This window comes from Tribolium castaneum, chromosome 7 (genome assembly GCF_031307605.1).
Source record: "Tribolium castaneum strain GA2 chromosome 7, icTriCast1.1, whole genome shotgun sequence".
Taxonomy (NCBI): domain Eukaryota; kingdom Metazoa; phylum Arthropoda; class Insecta; order Coleoptera; family Tenebrionidae; genus Tribolium; species Tribolium castaneum.
Window position 1 is genome coordinate 6,529,410 of NC_087400.1, and position 13,511 is coordinate 6,542,920.

Here is a 13,511-nt window from a genome sequence, read left to right on the forward strand (position 1 = left end):
TTGATACGTGCTTCAAACGAACAAAAACTGTTTCTTCTACTCAAACAAGTGTGTTTCTCAAGTTTGGCGTGTTGTTGTCTCACCTCTTGGCAAGTTCACCACCAGCACCCACAGCAAAAAACGCCCACTTTGCAGCATGGTCCTCTACGGCCACATGCACTCCATATCAAACTTTTGCAAGCACTGCCAAAATCGCAACATAACTTTATCGTTTTCTTGTTCGGGCCGTTTCGAAGTCCCACAAGACACTTCTTCCGCGAAGTTTCGACGCGCTGGACCGAGTGAGAAGTGGATGTAGCAAATCTCCGGCCGCGGAGGGTGCGCAAGCGTGCACCCCCGCTGTTTACAATACAATGAAACACCCCGAGGAGCAATGCATATGATTACCAGCAATTATCAACTTTGACATCTATTTGCATACGAATCTGCACTCCACTCGGACGGTGATCAATGCTAACACTCGCCTAATCACACTTTTATTAAACCGGGACTTCTTGCCATTGGTGTGAAAGATGGAATTTTATCTGCGAGAGATAATTGATTTATTCGGGGTGAAAGTGCGGGGTATCGGATGTAAATTATCGCGCAAGCATAAATTGGCACATCGACGTGCAGGATCGACCCATAAAGTATTTTTTATTAGGTGTGCGGCCATGCAAATTACGAGATTTTTATTTTTTGGATTTATGGCTTCCTGTTTATAATTTGGCCTCACATACTATATGCGTCCTACCGACTGCGCCAATTATAGTTTTTTAGTGATGAAAGCTGTTAACAATTAGATTTATATCATTTATACAGCAAATCGGAAGTCAAAGTGTACGTCCCTAAATTGTTTCATTTTTACTGTGCAGCCTTTAACATAGTTTTTTTTAAATGGCACCCTCTGTATATTTGTACATATTTAAATGTGACCTTTTTTAGGCTTTATAAATCAGTTTAGTTTTTGCAATTTACTTTAACCGTTTAGAAATTATTTAATTTTTTCTACAATTGAGTGCGTCTGCAGGCACATTATTAAAAAATCACAGTGTCCTTGGTTTTTGGGATATCCAGTTGGGACCTTGTCCGTAGGTAAACAAATATCTGAGGTACCTTTTGGTGACAAGACCATACATTTGCACTGTAGCATCACCTTGCTATGACACATTCATTTTGGTAAACTTTGAAGGACCATAAATTGTACCCTCAGTATTATGTCAAAATGTAGCATTTAAAAAATAAAATTGAGTTGTTTAAAATTTTTTTTTAAATATGATATAAATTTTGTTTTTTTAGTACCGTACCTAATATACTGTACTGTTTTTTTGAACTTGAAATGAATGGAGTAGTCTGTCACACCAAACAGTCCGAAAAGAACTACTTTTCCGGTTCTATGCCATTTTATGAAATCGCCCAACAAGATATTTTTTTTTGTAAAATTATCTCCGTTTTAGTACAGGTGCCTAAATCTAAGAATGCGTTATTCTACAAATAAAGTTCTCTGTTCATGTTAGTTTCATTAGGATTCCAGATAGAAAATTTGTTCCTATTTAGTCTAAGTTAAAAGATTTTTTTTGTATTCTTTATTTAAATAAATGTAAACTTTTACCAATTTGCGCGACGATTCATCTTTCTCAAAACGCTATTAATACGTTTAATGAAACGAAATGATTATTGGAGGACAAAAATGAACAAATTATTGTTTTTCAACCAAAGCTTTACGTTTAAAGCTTTGCTCTACTACTTAATCACCTGTAAAAAGACACTAATTTATTGTTTGAGCAGTTTCTAATGTTTTTACAGCCTAAATATTTCTTCTCACGTTCGTCGTCACTTTTGTCGTCAGTTTTTTCTTTAAGCAATTTTTGAATTTGCTGTTATAACATTTTTGGTTAGTGAAGATCCAGTTATTTGGTATCTCGTTTCGCCTCCTAATAAATTAATTCTACGATGTATTGGTCAGGAGATTAATAAATAATTTATTATTGTCGGATTAAAAAAAAAAAAGAAATAAAGTATTTTTTATTAGGTGTGCGGCCATGCAAATTACGAGATTTTTATTTTTTGGATTTATGGCTTCCTGTTTATAATTTGGACTCACATATTATATGCGTCCTACAGACTGCGCCAATTACAGTTTTTTAATAATAAAAGCTGTTAACAATCAGATTTATATCATTTAAACAGCAAATGGGAAGTCAAAGTGTGCGTTCCAAAATTGTTTAATTTTTACTGTGCAGCTTTTAACATAGTTTTTTTTTAAATGGCATCTTCTGTATATTTGTACATATTTAAATGTGACTTTTTTTAGGCTTTATAAATCAGTTTAGTTTTTGCAATTTACTTACTAAACTTACCGTTTAGAAATTATTTAATTTTTTCTACAATTGAGTGCGTCTGCAGGCACATTATTAAAAAATCACAGTGCCCTTGGTTTTTGGGATATGACCTTGTCCGTAGGTAAACAAATGTCTGAGGTATCTGTTGGTGACAAGACCATACATTTGCACTGTAGCATCACCTTGCTGTGACACATTCATTTTGGTAAATTTTGAAGGACAATAACTTGATTTTTTTAAATAGCACTTCCTGTATTTTATTACTAATTATTATTCAGCGTCTCATTTTACATCTTTTTTACCTCTTTAGTTTTTTTCCAAAAGTTGATAGTTAAGAAGATAACTCGCTTTTTCTGAAAAATGCACACAAAATTTCTTGGTTACTAATGTAGCGTGCTGTGAAAAACAATACATTTTGACATAATAATGTCAAAATGGCGTTTATAGTACGTCACGTTTTGATTTTATTGTAAAAATAAATTTTTCGCGTAAAATGCATACCTAGAAATTTTATCTAAACATAAATTTTAATAAAATTTTGACAAGAAATCATTAAATAAAAATGACAAAAATTTGCAATGGAGAAATAAAGAAATAAAAAAACTGAGGTATAACAAATCAACAGCGATAACATATTACTTACTGTTACAAAACTGTTTAAAATGACGTCATTCTCAAGCAATAAAGTAATACATAGGTCAATTCATTTAAAAAAAAATTCTCTTCTAATTAATTCTACAAAAAGCTTTTTTAATTTTTTTTGCATATAATCGTTAAAAGTGTCGTCGTTTTTTTACTTTTATTTCTTGTCAAAATTAAAGTGTATGAAAAATTAAAATTTTAAATTAAAATTTGACATTTAGGGGATGAATTATGTTAGAACTATTGATACTATGTAAATTTTAAGTGATTTTAATTATAGCACAATTTTTAAACAGTTATTTTAGATTATCCTTTTTACGGTGTTTGTGTGAAGTCAAAAATTAATTTAATTTCTAACTTTTTGCAAAGTTCCTAGCTCAAAAATCACAATTGCAATTGGTTGAGATCACACAAATGAAAAATATGAATAAAATAAATTGTTCTTTGGTGTAATATTGTCATATTTCTGTGTGCCCTTTATTTAAGTGTGCTTTCTGCCAGAGCTTTGTTAAATTTTAGCTAGAACTAATTGTTGACTATTGTTGGATCGAAGTGAACTTTTTAGTAGCAACTATTTCTCATAGCGATTTCGGGTAAAATTCTCCGAACAATTACACCCTCCGATAACTCGAAAATAAGCCCTCGGAGAGCAAGGCAGGCGATGCTCAAGTATTAATTTACGAAAGTACTATCTACGATTGTTCCAAGAACGGCGTTCAACTATTCGCTCGTAGTAAATTTCAAACGTATAATTTACGAGCAGAATGTTGATCAAAGTATGGAAACTAACCGAATATTGCGAAATAACTCCGTAATATGAGTTTTGCTGTATTTCTTCGTTTCGTAGTCAAAGGCGTAAACTTAATACAATATACTAATGCGATTTCAGTCGCGACTTCACTTCTTGGGGGAGTTCACCTTACTTTGTGTAATTAAGTTTACACTCAACTCGTTAGAGGTGGTAGCGGCTCTTTCAATTTCTGCACTTTATCGAGTTTTATGCTCACGTTGCCCTGCATATATCTCGGTTCTCGCGGTTAAACTTACACGAGGAAAAAAGAACAATGCTGTGAGCACAGCGAAAGACCGGCTGAAATATGATGCAAATGGGGGATTTACAAGGGTTCCTTCCGCTACAAAAAACTAAACAACCTACCGACTGCACCAATTACATAAAAATAATTCCAGTTCAATTTTGCCAAATGCTTAGCATTGCAATCGTAGCGTTGTGACTCAAGACAGCCCAATTTATTCGCCCTTCGACCCTAGAATTCCAGCTGCGTTCTTGTGCCGTAACCGAGCCCATTACAGCCCAATTTTGTCATTTGGCGACCTGATGGAGCGTGTTTTATTGAGCATCGTTATGTTGTTTCATAATTGAAAACGACAAGAAAACATCTTTATTTGTCCCACTACAACTCGATTTTACATAAGTATGCTCACATATAGGCACCAATTCGGCGAGGATAAACAAGGCTAATCCGCCCCTCGGCAATTCTAACACTGTATTTGTGTCAGGAGATGACAACAAGCCGGTTCTCCGCTTTTATAGGGACCATCGTTCTTCCTATTATCGCCGTGTGAGGGTTTAAGATTAATTCTGCCACTGGTGGTGATTGCAAGGGATTCCGTTTGCTTTACCTGACCTTAGCGGGCGCAACAATAAAGCAAACAAGATTCAAAAATACGACAAATATACAGAGTGAGGCATTGATATGGCCGTGCTCGATCACTGTCACTGTCACTGTCACGGTCAAAGATATTAAATTTAATTTAATATTCGGAAATAAAATTAACTAGACGCCCTCTGGTGATGACTTTTGAACTATGTCGAAAACAGTAAAGAAATTTTCGTAATGCCACGTTTAACTGACATTTAATGAATTGTTCAACAATTTTGCGTGTATAGTGTTAATTACTTACAATAGAAAGAATTACTTTAAAAGTACGTGGTGGTAAATACTAGCGTTGACTTTGGTTCTGTAGTTTTTCGTGGTATAAAGTGTTTATTGTTGGAACTTGAAAGTGAATAAAAAGTGAAAAATATTTAAATTTTGATTACAAAGTGTTATCAAACAGTTGTCTAATTAAAGATTATAAGTAATGGATCACAGCGAACACAAAGTTTGGCTCAAGAAACCAATAAATTAGTGAAGTGTGTGAATTTTAGGTTAGAATTTTCCACAGAAAAAATCATGAAATGCTGCGGTAAATCTACAAAACTACAATAAAGATTAACAACTGCTGATATATTTAAACGTAAATTATGCCAAAAGGTAGGCTTTTCAATGTCTTTGTAATAATTTTCCAATAAAGAAAGTGAACCAAACAGTCATTCGTTATTCGTGTTTTCCTCGTCATCTCTCATTTGTCAACATAAGTTTCTTGCATCAAAGATGCAATAATCATTCCGCATAGGCAATGTAATAATTGTGAAGCCCCAACATTCGTACAACACTCAAAATATCCGAATAAACATTTTCCCGCCATTTATGGTTACTGTTTTCGACCTAGCTCAGTGGCGCCCCCAACGGTAATTTTACTTCCGAATACTGAAATACTAGTAAGTAAATTATTATCATTATACAGGGTTTCTCAGCTAAAACTTTCAAGCCTAATATCTCATATATTTGTTAACGGATTTTTATGAAATATAAAATGCAGATATTTTAGAAGATAAAGATTAAAATCCAATTAATGTAACAACTCAAATCTTAAAAAGGTAATTTTTACATGCCTTTTTAAAATGTTAAACCTTTTAAGACTTATATTAAAAAAAATTATCGTCAGTGAAAAACTCGTTCGTGGAAGACGTTTCACGAGAAAAAAAAAACTGTTAAACGTGGGTACAGATGCAAAAGCGTAGATCTCTATGAGACAAATGAGCACTACCATTAAATTTTGGTCACTCCTACTCGCAGATACGTAACTGTCACGCAAGGGACATTACACAATTACCTCTCACCCATACAAAGTTAAAAACAATATTTTTGACTTATTTTTGGTATTGGATGCTTTAATTTTTTCAAAAAGAACTAAAAGACTGAACAACAACCCAAAAATTCTAGACACTTGAACATTCAGGACTTTGGAAATGTTTCGTACACTGCTGATGAAATTCTCTTCAAAAACTTGATTTACAGCCCCAACTATTGCTTCACTTCCAGTGACGTGTTTTGTCTTCACTCGATTTAGTTCAGGTACGCTTCCTGTGTCTTCAAATTATTGACGATTTTTTGAACTTTAAATTTTATAAATAACATTTCACAAAAAGTCCAACGACACTTTCCATAGGCGAATATTGATTCCTTTTTTAACAACACAGAAATTTCAGCCACTGTTGTTGGTTTTTAAAGTAATTTCACCAAATGTAAACAATTTTAATTTTCTGATAGCGCGCACACTTTTGACAGTTTTTTTCAGTGGTACACAAAATGTCGCATAGAAATGCTTCACCAATTCTTTCAAAAGGTGACTGCCCAAATTACTATCAAAATTTGGATTAAGTTTTTAACAACAAAATTTAATTTTTTTCTTGGATCAGCAGAGCGATTTGGTTATTTTTTTGTGTGGCCATTTATTTTTTGCGGTTTTATGATCCAACGGTAATTTGGCTTAATTTTAAATAAATGAAATGTGTTTTAGAATTTCATTTTTTAACTTGAGTTTTTTTTCCCCTAATTGAAAGACCACCTCCTAAAATATGTGCATTCTAAATTTCATAACAATCCGTTGACAAATAACTGAAATATTAAGCTCAAAAGCCTTAGCTGAGACAGCTTTAACTCAAACTGAACTGAAGTTTATTTAAAAAAGCTGTTTCAATGCATCATCAGCTGTTTCACTATTAATTCGATAATTTATTAGTTTTTTATTACTAATTATCATTAAAAGCATTTTTTCTACATTTTCAAAAGTAAGCAGTATATGGGCTTGATAGCCTTTCAGCACTCTTCTTTTTTCTAACATTGTTGGTCTGCATATTTTACGTTTTTTTTAATTGTCGCATATTTTTCGTAATGTAGCAGCCTCTCTACAGGTGCCTGCTGTTGCATTAAATCTTAGTGCAATTTGGGCTTATATTTAATTTTTTTCATGAAACGTAATCAAGTATTTTTTTTTACAATCCAGTGTTAGTTTATAATTTTGAACAAAATTAACCAAATTTTTTTCTTTGTGCTTAAAATTGCTAGTTGTTTTTTTATTCATTTGTTAACGATTTTAATGAAATTATAAAATTATGTGTATTAATAATGTTAATATTAAGATTGTACAGCGATAAGCCAATGTTTAAGCGGCCAACATGGACCGCTTAGTTAAACCAATTCTAAGCATTGGCTTAGTCGATATTTTCTAAGTGAGCAACACTCAGTGTCGGCTTAAGCTTAGTTTAAACTTAAACTCAGTTTAAGCTCGAACTGAGCAACTAGGCTTTACTCTATTATCCCGGCGCATCCACCATTTTTAATTAATTAACTGTTCAAAAACTGGTTTGTGTTTCCAGCTGTCTCTGTTTGTGTTCCATTTGCAAATAAGATGGTATTTTAAAAATAGAACAAGTGGTTAACCTTTGGAATACAGAAAATAAATTGAAATCGTGCTTGTAGGTGGAATATCAGGGCAAATATTTGCCTTTCGTTGCTTGTAAACAAGATGTTACATGGGGTTTGTGTTTAAATTATTAAGTTTTTTTAAAAGAAAAATACGAGCAGTAGGTGAGTTCCGTGTAATAATTACTGTTTTTATTTAAGCTATCGTTACATATGCAAATAAAAATTAACTATGCAAGTTTTGTGCATTGTTTCTCCTTTAAATTCGCCTTTTGTAGTTGCATGCGAATGCTTTCTGGTTCGTTTCAATCCTTTGTGTATATTCACATCTTCCGCTACATTGGGCTAGCGTATTGCGGAAAGTATCAAACATCTTTTGATTGTTCTTTGTACCTTTCTGGAACGGTTTCAAGTTGAATAAGTGGAAAAGTTGTGTTGTCAAAATATAAAAATAGCAACTGACATGTTTATCGCTTTTAATATACTTGCTACATTAATTTCACCGAGTGTATTCGCATTGCACGAAAAATAAGAACTGAAGCGGGTTTAATAAATATTGGAGTTTTTTAAAATTGCTGTAAATCTTTCGGTGTACAAATAATTGTGCGATCCTGTCAGCAATTATAGCAAATCCTGCTGTAGCAGAAGTAATGTGTTTATTTGCGGTATGGAGAAATCCTGCTTTGCTTTGATTTAGTAGTGCGGTATTGAAGTGACAGTGGGTTTGTCGAGGGTTTGTGTAAAGCTCGCCGTAGGCTATAATTTTCAAAGGGGTTGAACGAGGCGATTTTTTCAAGAATTTCCAATTTCTAGCAAAAAGTGACCCAGAAAAATGCGGTAATTATTTTACGAGAGTAAACACAATAAAGCGAATCGTTTCAACAATCACCGACAACTGGCAGAGATGTCTCTTGCAACCTCGAGAAATTCCTAATCGAACTTTAATGATATTGTTATGTTATATTCGGGGGAAATCGGACGACCTCCAACACAATTGCCTGCCATTATCTGATCGCAGACCTTGTTTATAAAACTCGAAAAAATGGACGTATTGACGCTCGACTGCAATTATTCACGTGGTGCCGTCACGTCTCAATTTTTTAATTGTTTTTTAATCTTAATTAAATCTGTGTTATTCCTTAAATTTGCCACAAATCACTTTCGGTGTTTACTCGAGCCTCCAGTCCCAGAATTGGCAAAGTATTAAATTGGAGTTTCATTATTTGTCCAGATGAAACGCCTCTGGTCCATAATACGAAAAATAAATTGGCTTTTGGAAAGCGAGGCTAATATTTGACCAGATAACAGTGTAAAAACACAAGCGCTGAAAGGGAGACATTGCGGTATCTCTCGATAAAGCGCCTGTTTTTCCCTGTGTTTGTTTTACAATTACAAAACGAAATGATCCAATTAGCTTAATAATGGCCATCCACGTGCATAGGAATATATCCACGAGTTTATCGCAAGAGCTCCTAATGGAAATGCGGCGTCGAAGTTGGCTGGCCCACTCAGGACGTAATCGTTCACCCGGAACCGCAATTTTGTGGCAAAGATCACTTCCAAAGGAAATAACTGCATTCACTGGGTTATAAGCTCGCATTTCCGCTCGCACCTCTTCATATCAACACCAATTACGGCAGAGATTTGCAAGCCAAAGACACCGGAAGACGAAACTTAAGCACGAAGACTTAAGTTTTATAAAGTACAAAATACAAATATTTAAAGGTACAAATGAAACTCCTCCGTCCCTAATAGTTCTGTTAATGTCATTTGTTTCACCACCGTCTAAGTTTTCAGAGCAATGAATCAAAAACATGGTTGTATCAGTTAAACAGTTAGTTCAAACAAAAAAATACAGGCAAAAAATATAGAGAATTACACTTCCTACAAAAAAATTCGCAAAACCACATCCTTATCTCCAACCATTTCTATATTAAAGGCCAGGTTGCTCAGTTTGTGCTTAAACCGAGTTTAACTTTAAACTAAGTTTAAGCGGCAGCGGAGTGTTGCTTAGTTACAAAATATCGACTAAGCCAATGCTTAAAATTAGTTTAACTAAGCGGTTGATTTTGGTCGCTTAAGTATTGGCTTGTCATATTTTTAAAATACCATTTCATTTACAAATAGAACAGAACACAAACAGAGACAGGTGGAAATACAAACTAGTTTTTGAACATTAAATTGATTAAAAATGGTGGATGCGCCGGGATAATAAAGGAAAGCCCGGTTGCTCAGCTTAAACCAAGTTTAACATTAAGTTTAAGCCGTCAATTTTGTTTAAATTTATAAACTAACACTAGATTGTAAAAAAAATATTTAATTATGTTCGATGAAAAGTATGAAACATGAGCCCAAATTGTACTAAGATTTAAGGCAACAGCAGTCACCCGTAAAGAGGCTGCTACTTTACGAAAAACATGAGATAATTAAAAAAATCATAAAATATGCAGACCAACAATGTTAGAAGAAAGCAGACTGCTGAAGGGCCATCTAGCCCATATAATACTTATTTTTACAAATGTGGAAAAAAATTGCTTTTAATGATAATTAGTAATAAAAAACTAATAAATTGCCGAATTCAATAGTGAATATGCTGATGATGCACAGAAACAACTGTTTTTAATGAACTTTAGTTTATTTTGAGTTAAACTTGTAATAAACAAGTAAACTTGAGCAACAACAGTAATGAGTAGAGAGCTATGGCAACAACATGTAAGTTAGTATATTAAAAAAAAACTAAAACGGTATAATGACAATTATTTACTTATTCTTATTTCAGTATACTTATTAAACATTATTTTTTAAATTTTTGCAGCAAAATCCGACAGTCAGGAGAAGAATGATGAATTATTGATACTATGTAAATATTATGTAAGTTTAATTATAGCAAAAATTTTTAAACAGTTATTTTAGATTAGTTACAGTTGAATTATTTATATAAAATTGTTATGCTTTAAAAATGAGGACTTCCAAGTTTTCAAATGCACAAAAGCAACAAATAAACAGTACAAATCAGTTTATTGCAGCGTTTTGAAAGAAAAGCCAGAAAACGATAAATTGCACTTTGTCAGAAGTAAGCATAATCTGAAAATGTCGCGCATAATAGAGTTAAAAGAAATAAGAAAAAGCCAATTTAGTAATTAACAATTATATCGAGATACATTTTTAACCTTAAGATTCTTTAGTAAGATATTATTCCTAAGATGTATCAAAATATTGATAAATGATGATATTATACCATCTTATCCTAAGTTTTCAAAATCAGAACTATCAAAACAAAATCTCGTCAAGAAACCTCATACTTGAAGTGCGCAAGCGTACAGCATAAGCGACGGCTTAGCTAAATTTTCTACTGAACAATACAACTAGGGTTTAAACCTAGTATAAATTTAAACCAAGTTTACGTAAGCAAAAGCTTAAGCTCGAAGTGAGCAACCGGGTCAAAGTCGTTCAAAGACACTCAAGAGACCGATTTGCTTGCGATAATTTTTTGGCAACCGTTACATATTTTTAAAATGTAGGGAAAACGGTTGAAGATGTAAATGACAAACTTGTAGATATTTAAATTTTTTTTAGTGACTTTTCGTCACTAGACCACCGGTAAACAAAACAAATCCGTTGGTTGAACGTTTTTAAACATCTTTAAAGCTTAAACCGTTGAAGGAAAAGATAAGGTTAAACATACAAAAAAATTCAAAAATTTTCTTCATATTTTTTTTTGTATTACCGTATTTGCAGTCTTAAGAAATACGAGACAAAGCGCCAAATTTAAACTTTAAATAATTTTCTCTCATGTTTCTTATAAAAATTTTAGTTGTTTTTTTCAGTCTGCTAGAAGTGCAAAGCTAAACATTTTAGCATTTTCTTTTAAATAATTAAAAAAAAAGATTTGAAAAGATTTAAATTAATTTAAGCTTTAATTTAGCGCCAAGATGGTAAAACGATTGACGCGCTTTCATTTTTATTTTTCCGAACTATTTTTTCGATTTTGTACCTCGTTTTTTCTCCTAACATATAGTATTCCGTAGTACAAATTAAAGGTCAACTACCAAAACAGCCTAGCAAAAGTAGTATTTAGACAATAAAATGATAATTGCAGCTTTATAAAAAACATAAGCTCTGAGTAAATTATAAACGCTCAGTAAAATGATAAATGTTTAGTAATAAAACAATAAATACCTATCTGTTCACTAAAAAAAAACGAATGGAGGAATGAGAATCTATTTCTATTTGTGCAAAAATTAGTAACGTTAGATTATTACGTAATTGGAAGTAAATGTGAGGAAATTCAGTTTGGTGCATCCACAATTAGGTAATTATTGATTTTTGTTCTGGTGCAATCCTGCAAAGTGCATATCAAATTGTGAGTAAATACGCAGTTAATTGGTTGACTTCTGGCAAGTAAATATCAGTCGTGTGTTTACAGATGTTATTACAAACGTTTCGATGTAAAGTTAATACTTTTCTGGAATTAATAATAAAAATAGAGCTCGCGAGCTTCCTGCTGAATCTCAACTATCGTACAATTACGTCTGTTTGCAATTAAACTCTGATAAATGTTGCAGGAGCTTTTGTCGTCGTAAATTAAAGTGCGAATTGAGCAGGAAATGCCGTCGTTTGAAGAAAACTGCATTTGCTCTATTTGTGTTTTGATGTAGCCACAGCTGAATTAATACGCAACTTTATCAAGCTCTAATTAGCAAATCGGTTTGTTACATTAGAAGCCATGGCGATAAAGTCGTAATCGGCAAAGTTCTAAACACTCGTAATTGAAAATTTCCAAACTGGGTAAACAAGTATATCAGGGGATTTTTTAATGAAATATGAGTATTATGAAAGTCGCGATGGCAACATTTTTCAACAAAAATAAACCTCCATTTAACATTTTAATTGGCAAACTTTTCAAAGCGATATTATGTATTGCTCTATTAGCTAATGAAACTGCGATTACATCATTACAATCAGATTTATGATTGAATGTGTCCGCCAACATGTACTCTGTTTATTTATTAGCCGATTACTCTTGCAATATCGTCACTTTTTCGGCGGAAATTCCCACCGACACTAAAACCTAATTTAACAAAGTCGAAAGCAATTCTTAAACTCGACGTCATAAATATATTATGCAACTAATTTAAAAGTACTAAAGTAATTTTAAAAGCACACCTTTGGAATATAAATTCAAACACGAAGAAAACACGTACGTTTAGGCAAGTTTATCCGGATGTTTGTTGAAAGTTTTCACGTTTTCAGGAATTACTACTGAAATAAGTTAGATCCGTGCCGTAATTACACTTCTTGTTACGACTTTCGCTGAAACGATTCTTAATAGCCATTAATTGCCAAGTATTAATTAAAACGTTGAGACAGTTCAATTGTTTTCTTGCACTCTGCTGATCACACAAATTTCATAAGCCATGAGAGCTCTTCAAAATTCAAACACGAACTGCTTAACATTCAATAGTAATTAAAAGTTTTAATAAATTTATTAAAACAAGTTCGAAATAAAACAATTACAGTGCTCCGCGCAACCTTGTTAAAAACTGAATGGAAAGCTTTTAAAAAGATTATGTTACATGTGCTTTAACGAGGAAATGTAACATTTAGCAATTCAGCTTAAAAGCTCAAACGATGGATCAGCATTTGTTTTAATAGAAATAATAACCCGTGTTGTTTTACATAAGTTTTGCAATTATTTTGAGAAGGAAATGAAGCATTCGTGTTGCTAGTTTCGCACATAAACATTTGCAAAATATGGCAATGAAAATATGCGTGCCGGCAATACAATCCTCGCTTTTGTTAATTTAATTCAAGCCAACACAAACATAGGGAATTTACCCGAAGCATTTTAAGACAGTGAAGCCATTACCCAAACTGCCATAGAAAGCTGAAATGTTTACTGAGTCGGAATTCTGATTAATATGCTACTTGTAAGCATTCGCGCGCCGGCTTCCACAATCGCTCAAATTAATCTAAACTTAAGCCGCAGTTGCACTCT

The 13,511-nt window shown here is 32.9% G+C and overlaps 1 protein-coding gene across 2 annotated transcripts in view; it reads right to left on the reverse strand.

The window, feature by feature from the left end:
* Positions 1-13,511, reverse strand: part of LOC659130 (uncharacterized) — a 46,437-nt gene that overhangs the window by 17,775 nt on the left and 15,151 nt on the right. Inside the window, exon 1 of one of the 2 annotated variants that reach the window (XM_008194594.3) lies at positions 84-305. The exons of the other annotated variant lie outside the window; for it this stretch is intronic. Within the exon in view, the coding sequence (XP_008192816.1) occupies positions 84-138 (55 nt within the window). The 5' untranslated portion in view covers positions 139-305. Of the gene's footprint in view, positions 1-83; positions 306-13,511 lie in introns of those variants that run through there. 2 annotated transcript variants of the gene reach the window in all.